General features: G+C 47.1%; 1 protein-coding gene across 2 annotated transcripts in view; it reads left to right on the plus strand.

Moving 5' to 3' along the window:
- AK7 (adenylate kinase 7) overlaps positions 1–16,142 on the plus strand; it is a 33,495-nt gene extending 17,353 nt beyond the window's left edge. For both annotated transcript variants that reach the window (XM_073577681.1, XM_073577682.1), the window contains exons 9-18: positions 1,865–1,942; positions 2,333–2,482; positions 2,836–2,964; positions 5,530–5,641; positions 9,093–9,221; positions 9,994–10,062; positions 11,783–11,980; positions 12,584–12,804; positions 14,838–14,996; positions 16,055–16,142. In XM_073577681.1, the coding sequence (XP_073433782.1) occupies positions 1,865–1,942; positions 2,333–2,482; positions 2,836–2,964; positions 5,530–5,641; positions 9,093–9,221; positions 9,994–10,062; positions 11,783–11,980; positions 12,584–12,804; positions 14,838–14,996; positions 16,055–16,093 (1,284 nt within the window). In that variant the 3' untranslated portion in view covers positions 16,094–16,142. The remainder of the gene's footprint in view (positions 1–1,864; positions 1,943–2,332; positions 2,483–2,835; positions 2,965–5,529; positions 5,642–9,092; positions 9,222–9,993; positions 10,063–11,782; positions 11,981–12,583; positions 12,805–14,837; positions 14,997–16,054) is intronic.
- The last annotated feature ends 285 nt before the right edge of the window (positions 16,143–16,427 follow it).

Here is a 16,427-nt window from a genome sequence, read left to right on the forward strand (position 1 = left end):
TGCTGTACACAATGCTGTATACCCTGTTATACACACTGTTGTAACCCTGCTGTACACACTGCTGTATACACTGTTATACATGCTGCTGTATACCCTGCTGTACACAATGCTGTATACCCACTGTTGTAACCCTGCTGTACACACTGCTGTATACACTGTTATACATGCTGCTGTATACCCTGCCATATACCATGCAGTATACCCTGCTGTACACAATGCTGTATACCCTGTTATACACACTGTTGTAACCCTGCTGTATACCCTACTGTATACCCTGCTGTAAAACCTGTTGTGCACAATGCTGGATCCCCTGTTGTACAGACTGCTGTATACTGTGCTGTACACACTGCCATATACCCTGTTGTACACAGTACACACTGCTGTATAATCTGCTGTATACCCTGCTATATACCCTGCTGTACACACTGCTGTATACCCTTCTACACTCACTGGCCACTTTATTAGGTACACCTGTCCAACTGTGTGTTAAGACTTAATTTCTAATCAGCCAATCACATGGCGGCAACTCAGTGCATTTAGGCATGTAGACATGGTCAAGACAATCTCCTGCAGTTCAAACCGAGCATCAGTATGGGGAAGAAAGGTGATTTGAGTGCCTTTGAACGTGGCATGATTGTTGGTGCCAGAAGGGCTGGTCTGAGAATTTCAGAAACTGCTGATCTACTGGGATTTTCACGCACAACCATCTCTAGGGTTTACAGAGAATGGTCCGAAAAAGAAAAAAAATCCAGGGAGCGGCAGTTCTGTGGCCGGAAATGCCATGTTGATGCCAGAGGTCAGAGGAGAATGGGCAGACTGGTTCGAGCTGATAGAAAGGCAACAGTGACTCAAATTGCCACCCGTTACAACCAAGGTGGCCAGAAGAGCATCTCTGAACGCACAGTGCGTCGAACTTTGAGGCAGATGGGCTACAGCAGCAGAAGACCACACTGGGTACCACTCCTCTCAGCTAAGAACAGGAAACTGAGGCTACAATTTGCACAAGCTCATCGAAATTGGACAGTAGAAGATTGGAAAAACGTTGCCTGGTCTGATGAGTCTCGATTTCTGCTGCGACATTCGGATGGTAGGGTCAGAATTTGGCGTAAACAACATGAAAGCATGGATCCATCCTGCCTTGTATCAACGGTTCAGGCTGGTGGTGGTGGTGTCATGGTGTGGGGAATTTTTTCTGGGCACTCTTTGGGCCCCTTGGTACCAATTGAGCATCGTTGCAACGCCACAGCCTACCTGAGTATTGTTGCTGACCATGTCCATCCCTTTATGACCACAATGTACCCAACATCTGATGGCTACTTTCAGCAGGATAATGCGCCATGTCCTAAAGCTCGAATCATCTCAGATTGGTTTCTTGAACATGACAATGAGTTTACTGTACTCAAATGGCCTCCTCAGTCACCAGATCTCAATCCAATAGAGCATCTTTGGGATGTGGTGGAACGGGAGATTCACATCAGGGATGTGCAGCCGACAAATCTGCGCCAACTGTGTGATGCCATCATGTCAATATGGTCCAAAATCTCTGAGGAATGCTTCCAGCACCTTGTTGAATCTCTGCCACGAAGAATTGAGGCAGTTCTGAAGGCAAAAGGGGGTCCAACCCCTTACTAGCATGGTGTACCTAATAAAGTGGCCAGTGAGTGTATATACCCTACTGTATAATCTGCTGTATACCCTGCTGTATACCCTTCTATATACCCTACTGTATAATCTGCTGTATACCCTGCTATACACACTGCTGTATACCCTGCTATGTACCCTACTGTATAATCTGCTGTATACCCTGCTATACACACTGCTGTATACCCTGCCTTTCACTGTAAATGTGTACATGTTCTTGCAGTGTATCAGCGCTCACCTGGGACCTGGAAAAGCACAGAAAGTATCCAAGGAGGCGGCGTTCCTGAACAAAGAGCTGACGGTAATCAGAGTCCATGTCTCCTCTATATGACGGACCCTTTGTGTACTACGGACCCTTTGTGTACTACAGACCCTGTGTATGACGTACCCTCAGTGTATGACGTACCCTCTATGTATGATGGACCCTCTGTGTATGACGGACCCTCTGTGTATGACAGACCCTCTGTGTATGGACCCTGTGTGACGGATCCCATGTATGACGGACCCTCTATACGATGAATCCTCTATGTATGATAGACCCTCTGCGTATGATGGACCCTTTGTACGACAGACCCTGTGTATGACAGACCTTCTGTGTAAGACGGACAGTCTGTATGATTTCCCAGGGGAGCGCGGCCCGTCCAAGACCAGTTACTGTCTGTACCAGTCACAAACCCTCATTGTGTTTCAGCAACTGGACATTGACCATTTACTAGTGAACCTGCGGATGGAGGCCGTCTTCTTAAAAGAGAATTTCAACATTCACTGGGTGTCGCAGAGTGGGATTGTGGAGAACATCGAATCTGTCATCAAGGAATATAAGCAGAGCCGAGGATTACTGGTAAGTGAGGGACTGAGTGATGCCTGCAGGCCCAAAATAACCATACGCATCTATCGCCTATCCACGGGAAAGGCGATCAATGTATGATCACGGAGTCCAAAAGATCGGACCAACAGAGATCACAAGGAAGATGGTCCCACATTTACCTGCATGGATGTCGCAGTAGTGCCCTGTGCGGCCATTGCTCCACTCACTGTCTATAGGAGAGACCGCTATATCAGAAGACGAATCCTGGATCTTCCCCCTCGTCAGATACAAATATAGATGTTAGTTTTCCTATGAGAACAGGGGTCACCATGTTCTGGGCAGAGTTGAGAGCACTGATCACATTTCCACTTGCGTTTTGTTTTTAGCCCGTACGACTCTGTGTTCTCGGCCCCCCGGCTGCAGGAAAAACAACTGTCTCCAAGATGCTGTGCAAGAAATACAAACTGCATCACATCCATATAAAAGACGTCATCACAGAAGCCATTGACAAGCTGGTAAGTCATTCCTCTGTATGTACCCGAGAGGGCAGCCGGGCGAGGCTGTGGGGCCGATACCCAACTCCCCCACACACATGAACAATCATTCCGAACCCCACTGCCCTCCTTTCACCAGTCTGTCCTGGTGCGGTCACCTCTCTGTTCTCCTCATCTTACCTCTCTGTCCTCCTCCTCTCACCTCTCTGTCCTCCTCCTCTCACCTGTCTGTCCTACTCTCATCTCTCTGTCCTCCTCCTCTCACCTCTATACTCTCCTCTTACTTCTATGACCTCCTCCTCTCACCTCTCTGTTCTACTCCGGTCACCTCTCTGCCCTCCTTCAGTCACCTGTCTGCACACCTCCTCTCACCTATCTGCCCTCCTCCAGTCACCTATCTACCCTCCTCCTCTTACCTCTCTGCCCTCCTCCTCTCACTCTCTGTCCTCATCCTTTAACCTCTTTGTCCTCATCCTCTCACCTCTCTGTCCTGCTCCTCTCACCTCTCTGCCCTCCTTATCTCACTTCTTTGTCCTCCTCATCTAACCTCTCTGTCCTCCTTCTCTCACCTCTCTTCCCTCCTCTCACCTCTCAGCCCTCCTCCTCTCACCTCTCTCTCCTCCTCCTCTCACCTGTCTGTCCTCCTCCGGTCACCTCCCTGTCCTCCTCTCATCTCTCTGCCCTCCTGCTCTCACCTCTCTGCCCTCCTCCTCTTACTTCTCTGCCCTCCTCCTCTCACCTTTCTGTTCTACTCTGGTCACCTCTCTCCTCTCGTTCAGTCACCTGTCTACACTCCTCCTCTTACCTCTCTGCCCTCCTCCTCTCACCTCTCTGCCCTCCTCCTCTCACCTCTCTGTCCTCCTCCTCTCACCTCTCTGTCCTCCTCCTCTCACCTCTCTGCCCTCCTTATCTCACTTCTTCGTCCTCCTCATCTCACCTCTCTGTCCTCCTTCTCTCGCCTCTCTTCCCTCCTTCTCTCACCTCTCTGCCCTCGTCCTCTCACCTCTCTGTTCTCTCACCTTTTTGTCCTCCTCCTCTCACCTCTCTGTCCTCCACCTCTCACCTTGCTGCCCTCCTTCAGTCACCTCTCTTCACTCCTCCTCTGGTCACCTCTCTGCCCTCCTCCTCTCACCTCCCTGCCTGCCTCCTGCTGTCATCTCTCTGTTCTCCTCCTCTCACTTCTCTTTCATCCTCCTCTCACCTCTCTGCCCTTCTCCTCTCACTTTTCTGCTCTCCTACTTTGACCTCTGTGCCCTCCTCCTTTCTATTCTCTGTCGTCCTCTCACCTCGCTGCCCTCCTTCAGTCACCTCTCTGCTCTCCTTCAGTCACCTCTCTTCACTCCTCCTCTGGTCACTTCTCTGCCCTCCTCCTCTCACCTCCCTGCCTGCCCTCCTGGTTTCATCTCTCTGTTCTCCTCCTCTCACTTCTCTTTCATCCTCCTCTCACCTCTCTGCCCTTCTCCTCTCACTTTTCTGCTCTCTTACTTTGACCTCTGTGCCCTCCTCCTTTCTATTCTCTGTCGTCCTCTCACCTCTCTGCCCTCCTTCAGTTATCTGTATGCACTCCTTCTCTCACCTTCTTCCCTCTTCCTCTTCTCACCTCTCTGCCCTTCCCCTTTTACCTCTCTGCCCTCCTCCTTTAACCTTTCTGCCCTCCTCCTCTCACCTCTCTGCCCTCCTCCTCTCATTTACTTGTCCTCCTTTCACCTCTCTGTCCTCCTCCGGTAACCTCTTTCCTCTTCCTCTTACCTCTGTGTCCTCTTCCTCTCACCTCTCTGCACTCCTCCTCTCATTTCCTTGTCCTCCTTTCACCTCTCTGTCCTCTTCCTCTTACCTCTGTGTCCTCTTCCTCTCACCTCTCTGCCCCCCCCCGGTCACCTCTCTGTCCTCCTCCGGTTACCACTCTGTCCTCTTCCTCTCACCTCTCTGTCCTCCTCCGGTTACCACTCTGTCCTCTTCCTCTCACCTCTCTGTTATCCGCTGGTCACCTCTCTGCCCTCCTCCTCTTTCCTCTCTCTCTCACCTCTCTGTCCTCTTCCTCTCACCTCTCTGTCATCTTCCTCTCACTTCTCTGTTATCTTCCTCTCACCTCTGTGTCCTCTTCCTCTCACCTCTCTGCCCTCCTCCTGTCTCCTCACTCCCCTCCTCCTCTCACCTCTCTGTCCTCTTCCTTTCACCTCTCTGTCCTCTTCTTCTCACATCTCTGTCCTCTTCCTCTCACCTCTCTGTCCTCGTCCGGTCACCTCTCTGCCCTCCTCTCTTCTCTCTGTCCTTCTCCAGTTATCTCTCTGTCCTACTCCATTAATCCTGACTATCCCGTTTGTGGGAGAGTGAGGTGGTGCAGGTCTCACCTGTTGTGACCACCTCTACTATTGCCCTTTCCCTTCCATCTCTCACAGTTCTTCTACCTGGACCTCCCAGCCCCATGCTGTACAGCAATCCTCACCAACCTGTTGTATACAGCTGCTGCGGAACTACAGCTCCCAGCTTCTCCCACAGCCTATGGATAGTTGTCGTCTAATTTTCCTTATGTTTCACATTGTTGACTCCATCTACAATCACATTGTTATTGTCTGTTCTGTAAAGGAACGTCTGGTGAAAGCACCTCCAGAAGAGGAGGAAGAAGAGGGTGATGAAGGGCCAGAAGCCTGGCAGGAACTGCTGGATGGCGTGAGAGAGAACATGGAGCAGAATGGTGGTATGTGCACATCAGTACTATTCCTGTGTACCATGGGTCACAACAAGGAATCTCAAGGAATTTGAAAAAAGTGCATCTTATAGTCAGAAAAATACGGTATACATATATATATATATATATATATATATATATATATATATATACAGTGGGGCAAAAAAGTATTTAGTCAGTCAGCAATAGTGCAAGTTCCACCACTTAAAAAGATGAGAGGCGTCTGTAATTTACATCATAGGTAGACCTCAACTATGGGAGACAAACTGAGAAAAAAAAATCCAGAAAATCACATTGTCTGTTTTTTTTTCATTTTATTTGCATATTATGGTGGAAAATAAGTATTTGGTCAGAAACAAAATTTCATCTCAATACTTTGTGATATATCCTTTGTTGGCAATGACAGAGGTCAAACGTTTTCTGTAAGTCTTCACAAGGTTGCCACACACTGTTGTTGGTATGTTGGCCCATTCCTCCATGCAGATCTCCTCTAGAGCAGTGATGTTTTTGGCTTTTCGCTTGGCAACACGGACTTTCAACTCCCTCCAAAGGTTTTCTATAGGGTTGAGATCTGGAGACTGGCTAGGCCACTCCAGGACCTTGAAATGCTTCTTATGAAGCCACTCCTTCGTTGCCCTGGCGGTGTGCTTTGGATCATTGTCATGTTGAAAGACCCAGCCACGTTTCATCTTCAATGCCCTTGCTGATGGAAGGAGGTTTGCACTCAAAATCTCACGATATATGGCCCCATTCATTCTTTCATGTACCCGGATCAGTCGTCCTGGCCCCTTTGCAGAGAAACAGCCCCAAAGCATGATGTTTCCACCACCATGCTTTACAGTAGGTATGGTGTTTGATGGATGCAACTCAGTATTCTTTTTCCTCCAAACACGACAAGTTGTGTTTCTACCAAACAGTTCCAGTTTGGTTTCATCAGACCATAGGACATTCTCCCAAAACTCCTCTGGATCATCCAAATGCTCTCTAGCAAACTTCAGACGGGCCCGGACATGTACAGGCTTAAGCAGTGGGACACGTCTGGCACTGCAGGATCTGAGTCCATGGTGGCGTAGTGTGTTACTTATGGTAGGCCTTGTTACATTGGTCCCAGCTCTCTGCAGTTCATTCACTAGGTCCCCCCGCGTGGTTCTGGGATTTTTGCTCACCGTTCTTGTGATCATTCTGACCCCACGGGGTGGGATTTTGCGTGGAGCACCAGATCGAGGGAGATTATCAGTGGTCTTGTATGTCTTCCATTTTCTAATTATTGCTCCCACAGTTGATTTCTTCACTCCAAGCTGGTTGGCTATTGCAGATTCAGTCTTCCCAGCCTGGTGCAGGGCTACAATTTTGTTTCTGGTGTCCTTTGACAGCTCTTTGGTCTTCACCATAGTGGAGTTTGGAGTCAGACTGTTTGAGGGTGTGCACAGGTGTCTTTTTATACTGATAACAAGTTTAAACAGGTGCCATTACTACAGGTAATGAGTGGAGGAAAGAGGAGATTCTTAAAGAAGAAGTTACAGGTCTGTGAGAGCCAGAAATCTTGATTGCTTGTTTCTGACCAAATACTTATTTTCCACCATAATATGCAAATAAAATGAAAAAAAAAACAGACAATGTGATTTTCTGGATTTTTTTTTTCTCAGTTTGTCTCCCATAGATGAGGTCTACCTATGATGGAAATTACAGATGCCTCTCATCTTTTTAAGTGGTGGAACTTGCACTATTGCTGACTGACTAAATACTTTTTTGCCCCACTGTATATACACACACACACACACACGTGGTCAAAATTGTTGGTACCCCTTGTTTAATGACAGAAAAACTCACAATGGTGACAGAAATAACTTGAATCTGACAAAAGTAATAATAAATCAAAAATCTATGAGAATGAACATATGAAAGTCAGACATTGCTTTTCAACCATGCTTCTACAGAATTAAAAAAAAATAGAACTCATGAAGTAGGCCTAAACAGAAATGATGGTACTCTTAACTTAATATTTTGATGCACAACTTTTTGAGGCAATCACTGCAATCAAATGATTCCTGTAACTGTCAATCAGACTTCTGCACCTCTCGACAGGTATTTTGGTCCACTCCTCAAGAGCTTCAGTTGTCGCGTGTTTGAAGGTTGCCTTTTCCAGATAGCATGTTTCAGCTCTTTCCAAAGATGCTCAATAGGATTTAGGTCAGAGCTCATAGAAGGTCACTTCAGAATAGTCCAATGTTTTCCTCTTAGCCATTCTTGGGTGTTTTTAGCTGTGTGTTTTGGGTCATTATCCTGTTACAAGACCCATGACCTGCGACTGAGACCAAGCTTTCTGACACTGAGCAGCACATTTCTCTCTAGAATCCCTTGATAGTCTTGAGATTTCATTGTACCCTGCAGCAAAGCAGCCCCAGAACATAACAGAGCCTCCTCCATGTTTCACAGTATGGACAGTGATTTTTTCTAGATTTTTTCTTCATTTTTCCATCTGTGAACATAGAGCTGATGTGCCTTGCCAAAAAGTTCAATTTTTATCTCATCTGTCCATAGGACAGTCTCCCTGGAGCTTTGTGGCTTGTCAACATGTAGTTTGGCAAATTCCAGTATGGCTTTTTTATGATTTTTTTTCAACAATGGTGTCCTCCTTGGTCATCTCCCATGAAGTCCACTTTGGCTCCTACAACGACGGATGGTGCAATATGACACTGATGTTCCTTGAGCTTGAAGTTCACCTTTAATCTGTTTAGAAGTTTTTCTGGGCTCTTTTGTTACCATTCGTATTATCCGTCTCTTTGATTTGTCATCAATTTTCCTCCTGCGGCCACGTCCAGGGAGGTTGGCTACAGTCCCATGGAGTTTAAATTTCTGAATAATATGTGCAACTGTAGTCACAGGAACATCAAGCTGCTTGGAGATGGTCTAATAACTTTTACCTTTAACATGTTTGTCTGTAATTTTCTTTCTAATCTCTTGAGACAACTCTTTCCTTCGCTTCCTCTGGTCCATGTTGAGTGTGATACACACCATGTCACCAAACAGCACAGTGAGTATCCGTAGCTCTCTTTACAGGCCCACTCACTGATTCCAAGATTGTAGATACTTGTGATGCTAATTAGTGGACACACCATGATTTAAGATGTCCATTTTGTCACATTATTTTCAGGAGTAAAATCATTTCTGTCCAGGCCTATTTCATGAGTTTTATTTTATTTTTAAATTCTGTGGAAGCATGGTTGAAAAACAATGTCTGACTTTCATTTGTTCATTTTCATTGATTTTTGATTTATTATTACTTTTTATTACTTTTGTCAGATTCAAGTTATTTCTGTGACCAATTGTGGGTTTTCTGTCATTAAATGAGGGTTACCAACAATTTTGATCACGTGTGTATATAATTTTATATATATCTTTTTTTTTTTTTGCAAAAGACACAATTTTAATATTTCAATATCTCTCACATGTATTACAGGGCGCCTGGATGACAGCTACGTGATTCGCTTCATGAGGGAAAAGCTAAAATCCATGCCTTGTCAGAACCAGGGTTATGTACTGGATGGATATCCTAAGACCTATGAACAAGCTAAGGAGTTGTTTAGATGTAAGTGTTCTTGTCCCCTGTAACTGTGATCATCTCTGTATATGGAGACCTCATCAGACATATGTGCAGCCTTCTCATTATCCCATACATCATCCCGTACATCATCCCGCACAACATTCCGCACATTATCCCGCACATCATCCCGCACATCATCCCGTACATTATCCCACACATCATTTCACACATCATCCCATACATCATCCTACACATCATTTCGCACATCATCCCATACATCATCTCGCACATCATCCCGTACATCATTTCGCACATCATCCTACACATCATTTCGCACATCATCCCATACATCATCCCGCACATCATCTAGCACATCATCCTGTACATCATCCTACACATCATTTTTGCACATCATCCAATACATCATCTGCAAACTTATCCCGCACATCATCCCTTACATCATCCCGTACATCATCCCGTACATCATCCTACACATCATTTTGCACATCATCCAGTACATCATCCTGCACCTCATCACGCGCACTTTATCCCACACATCATTCTCACATCATCCCGTACATCATCCTGCACATCATCCCGTTCTTCATCCTGCACATCATCATGTACATCATCCCATACATCATCCCGCACATCATCCTGCACATCATCCCGTTCTTCATCCTGCACATCATCCCGCACATCATCATGTACATCATCCCATACATCATCCCGCACATCATCACGTACATCATCCCGCACATCATCACGTACATTATCCTGTACATCATCCAGTACATTCACTTTGATTTGTTTTTAGCAGAAGAAGGTGAAGAAGAGGAGGAGAGTAGGAGTAAGGCTCCTCGCTTTGATACAACCATCACTCCAGGTGGGTATACAGGGACAATTGTGCTAAGGTTTTTGTCCTTAGAGAATCCTATTTATAAGCAGCTGGGACCCCAGTGATCAGCTGTAATTCATAAATGAATCTGGCAAGTTTTTATGCTCATGTTGTCATACATGTGATAAGTATAGCGTGGCACTACCGCAGGGTGCACAAGTAGGTTACCCAGACCCAAATGAATAACAAATAGTAACTTGGCACTCAACTTGAATGATCCTTTTTGAAAGAAAATTTTATTATGTGCAGTCTCAGAAACGTTTCGGCCCACAACAGGCCTTCATCGGTCTGCCGACTGATGTCACAGTGTGGTGACTAAATGCAAGTCCAAAATTTCGTATATATTGATTCCTGCTATCAAGGTTGGTGCAGGTGTGCACTGTGCACTCACTTGATACTGTTTGCGTATGGGCTGGTAAACTAGCCAGACTCAATATATATTGATTTTGGTGCGGTATCTAACTCCTTGGATTCAAATTAGGATGATGCACATTGTGGGATGCTTGGCCATATAAAACAGGCATTTGATATGAAAAACTAAGTGCTCTTGAACCATATGTCCATCCAGGACTGTAGCTGAGAGGGAGCACAAGATAAGCAGTGTAATCAATGTAGTGGTATCCCCTAAAGCTTGTGGAGGTCGATTGGGGTATGTAGATCAAAACGCGGTATCCACCGCTTGTATGACAGCTGTCATACAAGCGGTGGATACCGCGTTTTGATCTACATACCCCAACCGACCTCCACAAGCTTTAGGGGATACCACTACATTGATTACACTGCTTATCTTGTGCTCCCTCTCAGCTACAGTCCTGGATGGACCTATGGTTCAAGAGCACTTAGTTTTTCATATCAAACGCCTGTTTTATATGGCCAAGCATCCCACAATGTGCATCATCCTAATTTGAATCCAAGGAGTTAGATACCGCACCAAAATCAATATATATTGAGTCTGGCTAGTTTACCAGCCCATACGCAAACAGTATCAAGTGAGTGCACAGTGCACACCTGCACCAACCTTGATAGCAGGAATCAATATATACGAAATTTTGGACTTGCATTTAGTCACCACACTGTCACATCAGTCGGCAGACCGATGAAGGCCTGTTGTGGGCCGAAACGTTTCTGAGACTGCACATAATAAAATTTTCTTTCAAAAAGGATCATTCAAGTTGAGTGCCAAGTTACTATTTGTTATTCATGTTGTCATACATGTCACAATCTAATAGCTATGGAGACCACCCGAGAGGTTGGATTTCACCCCACCTAATTTTATGGTGGACTTTCAGATTGGTGGCGACAGTCAAACCTGGCAGACGCTTATCTCATTTTTATAGAAAAAAAATGCCTGCACGGCTGATTGATCAGGAAACTCACTGTCGCCGTCTTATGTGTTCATGTCGCCCTTCTGTTGTTGGACCTATGAAGAATAGTCCGTGTCTAAAGATGGCCGATTTCAGTAAAATCATTCCACCATCTAATAGGTGTGCAGTGATCCAGCTTCTGCCGTAGGTGGTAAGAACGATGAGGCTGATGGATTTCAATAGGCCCAATCCTTTTGTACTCAGGGGAGATGAGCCAAAACCAGAGATGTCTGGCAGCGACTTGTTGTCCTTTCCTCATACAGAATACATGCACATACAGCCAAGTAGAGCGTGCATGTGTTTGAGAATGTCAGGATATAATGTTTGATTATTATTTTTTTTAGATTTTGTAATTTCATTGGATGCACCTGATGAATTTCTTAAAAACCGGGTGATTAATCTTCCGGAGAGCACAGTGGCCGGAACACATTACTCTCAGGATCGTTTTCTGCGCGCTCTCGCCACATTTCGGGACTTAAATACAGAAGATGAAACCGTTCTGAACTATTTTGATGAAGCTGAGATCCACCCTCTGCATATTGGTAGGTTCTCTGAATGTTACCAGTCATCCCAGCAGTGCCCAGCTCAGGTGGGCCAAGTCCGCCGTCCCTATAGGCAGGGTGGGCCTGTACAAAGCTTCTGTTACCCATGGAGCGCCGTCAGCAGAGTGACGTCACATATCTCCCCGTATTCATTAGACCAATGGCAGCAAAACCCGCTGATATCAGGGGGATTCTACTGTATATGGGGGTCCCCGGCTCCATTGTGACATCATGATTTTGGATGCTGAAAGTCGGGGGGTGATAACTGCTACTCAAACAGTAGTTTAGCAGACGGCTTTCTACAGAGTATGGGGGGCTTCAGGTATATTCACACTGAGTTTTCCTATTATAGATTTTAGAGTCGATTCTGCTGGAAAATCTAAAATAAAATGCTTAAATACTAAATAAAAAAATTAGCTTCCTATTGATTTAATGTATTATGAAAAATGCTAAAAAACGTGTGTGAATCCTGCCTTACATAGCATGTTGGGGTTATGGTGATGTACATCAGCTCCCCGGAGGAGGGGCCCAACTGTGAGTGAAACTACGGGACCCCGTCTGCTACGTGTACACCACTGATATCACTCATTGTTTTTAACACAGATGTTTCTAAAGACGACGATCTCGAATATAGAGCCATTATAAAGCAAATTACTAAGGAGGTCGGGGAACCTCGGAACTACGGACTCACCCCAGAGGAGTTGGCAGAGCTGGAGAAGAAACAGGCGGAGGAAAGTCTTACTCGTAAGGCAGAAAGGATGGCTGAATTATCCAGGCTAGAGTCTGAGGAGGAAGCCGAGAAGATCGCCCGATGGGAAGAGTGGGTGAGCTGGGCCATCAGCTTAGTCTGACCTGAGGGTTATTGCCATCTCAGGCATATGTATCATATCCACCGAATATTCTATACGTCTGATAGGTGCAAGTCCTACGTGTGAAGAAAGGGGCCTGACTGTGCTGCTGTGATAGAGAGGTGTCCGCACCAAGCACTAGTGTAAAATGGAGTTTGCTATGCAAGCATGGCCCCCTCTACAGTCACAGCTGAGCCCCTTCTACATTCACAGCGGTGCCCCTTCTACATTTACAGTGTGGCCCTTTCTACATTCACAACGCAGCCACCTCTACATTCACAGCGCGGCCCCCTCTACATTCACAGTGTGGCCCTTTCTACATTCACAACGTGGCCTCCTCTACATTCACAGCGCTGCCCCCTCTACATTCACAGCGCTGCCCCCTCTACATTCACAACGCAGCCTCTACATTCACAGCGGTGCCCCCTCTACATTCACAGTGTGGCCCTTTCTACATTCACAACGTGGCCTCCTCTACATTCACAGCGCTGCCCCTCTACATTCACATCACGACCCTTTCTACATTCACAGTGCGGCCGCTCTACTTTTACAGCGCGGCCCCCTTTACATTCACAGCGCGGCCCCCTCTACATTCACAGTGTGGCCCTTTCTACATTCACAACGTGGCCTCCTCTACATTCACAGCGCTGCCCCCTCTACATTCACAGCGCTGCCCCCTCTACATTCACAACGCAGCCTCTACATTCACAGCAGTGCCCCCTCTACATTCACAGTGTGGCCCTTTCTACATTCACAACGTGGCCTCCTCTACATTCACAGCGCTGCCCCCTCTACATTCACAACGCAGCCTCTACATTCACAGCGGTGCCCCCTCTACATTCACAGTGTGGCCCTTTCTACATTCACAACGTGGCCTCCTCTACATTCACAGCGCTGCCCCTCTACATTCACATAACGACCCTTTCTACATTCACAGTGCAGCCGCTCTACTTTTACAGCGCGGCCCCCTTTACATTCACAGCGCCGCCCCCTCTACATTCACAGCGTGGCATCCTCTACATTCACAGTGCTCCCCTTTCTACCTTCACAACGCGGCCCCCTCTACATTTCCAGCGCTGGCCCCTCTACATTCACAGCGCCGCCCTCTCTACATTCACAATGCGGCCTCCTCTACATTCACACCGTGGCTCTTTCTACATTCACAGCGTAGCCCCCTCTACATTCACACCATGGCCCCCACTACATTCACAGCGCGGCCCCCTCTATATTCACAGTGTGGCCCTTTCTACATTCACAACGCGGCCCCATCTACATTCACAGCACGACCCTTTCTACATTCACAGCGCGGCCGCTCTACTTTTACAGCGTGGCCCCCTCTACTTTTACAGCGTGGCCCCCTCTACTTTTACAGCGTGGCCCCCTTTACATTCACAGCGCGGCCCCCCCTCTACATTCACAGCATGGCATCCTCTACATTCACAGCGCTCCCCTTTCTACCTTCACAACGCGGCCCCCTCTACATTTCCAGCGCTGGCCCCTCTACATTCACAGCACCGCCCTCTCTACATTCACAGCGCTGCCCTCTCTACATTCACAGTGTGGCCCCCTCTACATTCTCAACGCAGCCCCCTCTACATTCACAGCGCGGCCACCTCTACATTCACAGCGCGGCGCCCTCTACTTTCACAGCGCAGCTCCCCTCTAATTTCACAGCGCGGCCCCCTTTACATTCACATCGTGGCCCCCTTTACATTCACAGCGCTGCCATCTCTACATTCACCACGCATCCCCCTCAACATTTACAGTGGAAAGAGAGACCCCATCATGTGTGATGCTTCCGGGTACAGATGAGCGGATTGCCTTTCCAAGGTTCGTTGTTTCTGGCCGTCGACAGGAGATGCGTGAACTCCTTTCGGCAGCCCAGGCTTGGCATATGATTAGTGTCACTGGCAGACATCGTCGCACCGAAGTGATCGACTCATGTATAATTCTGGGTTTACTACATATAACCCCAACACTACAAGTCACATCCATCTCTAACATTACAGAACAGTCGCCTCGAAGAGGTAAAACGCCAAGAACATGAAATGCTGGAAGCCCAGTCCGTCCCTTTAAGGAATTACTTAATGAAGAACGTCATGCCAACACTGATAGAGGGGCTGAATGAATGCTGCAAGGTCCGACCGGACGACCCTGTCGATTATCTGGTAAGATCTCTCGGGATGGTTGCAGGGTGTTTTGACTCCTTCAAAAACTGAAAAATGACCATAGACATTATCGAACCATTGATACGTCCTCCATTAAAGCTGACTTAGGCCGGCTTCACAGAGCTCCGAGGACTGCGTAGGTCCTCTGTGAAGCTCCGCCCACTGTTGCACCTCCTCCGGTCATCTCCGCTTATGTCTGCATGCGGCTTGCGTACCTATCTTTAACATTGGGTACGCAAGCCGTGCGGATATATGCGGATGCGTCCACATGCGTCATTTTGATGATGTGGCGACCCGCGTTGAACGCAACGTGTTGCAACTTGCTGCGGTCACCGCATCGTCAAAACAACGCATGTGGAGGCATCCACATACATCCGCACGGCCTGCATACCCAATGTTAAAGATAGGTACGCAGGCCGCATGCAGACGTAGGCGGAGCAGACCAGAGGAGGTGCGGCAGTGGGCGGAGCTTCACGGAGGAAGTCCGCAGCTCTGCCATCCGCAAATCTGAACCTAGCCTGAGATGGTGCCTGACCCTGAATCTGACATTAATGACCTCTCTTAAGTATAGGTGTTCAAAATCATAAGCCTGACTAGCCAAAATTTACAAATGTCCATGATTTCTGCATTGCCTCTGTGCATGGGGCCCAGTGGGCTCCATTTGGACCTGTCAGTGCTGCCGGTATGGAGGTCAGGGAGGTGTCATTATAAATACATAAAGTTTGCTGCCCCTAGTGGCCAATTTGCGACATGGAAATATGTGTATAAAGGGTTTCTGCTAGGCAGTGTCTTCTGATGGATGCATGCTCCGAGCTCAGGAGTGTCCCCTTACCACACATTTCCCTGCAGCAGAGATGTAGCTTTTCTTGGCGCCCATTCAGATGCAGCGACAAGTAGACACTCTGAAGACCCCCCCTCCCCGTCTCACTGCCCGTTCCCTTATTATTAAGGCTTTTTCTTCTTGTTGTTATATATGGAGCACAGACTTCAATAAGTTGTAGGGAATCACTGACTAATGTCATTGCTGAGCAGCGGTGTACTCATTTCTCTTCTTACAGGCAGAATATCTGTTCAAGCGAAACCCTCAGATAGAATGAAGACGTCTCTAGAAGTTACCTGTCCAATAAAAAGCCATACAACATGAAATCCGGTGTAAAGTGTTTCCTCTTTGTGAAAAATACCCTAAAAACTGGAATCAATGAAGAAGGCGCTTAAGAAATGGAAGAGGTGAGAAGTGTCTGATCTCTGGAGACCATGGGATCCAATAAAGCGTCATACAGTGACATAAGTCAATGATCAAGGGTGGCATGCACTGACAGCGAGGGGACAGGCAGCGCTGGAGTCTCAAGTGATGACAGCAGGAAAAGTAGTCAAGAGTAAGGTATACGGCAGGCCTTATGGGATGGTCCCCTATACGACGGGTCTTGTGAG

This window comes from Dendrobates tinctorius, unplaced genomic scaffold (assembly GCF_039654945.1).
Source record: "Dendrobates tinctorius isolate UK_male_01 unplaced genomic scaffold, ASM3965494v1 ptg000057l, whole genome shotgun sequence".
Taxonomy (NCBI): Eukaryota; Metazoa; Chordata; class Amphibia; order Anura; family Dendrobatidae; genus Dendrobates; species Dendrobates tinctorius.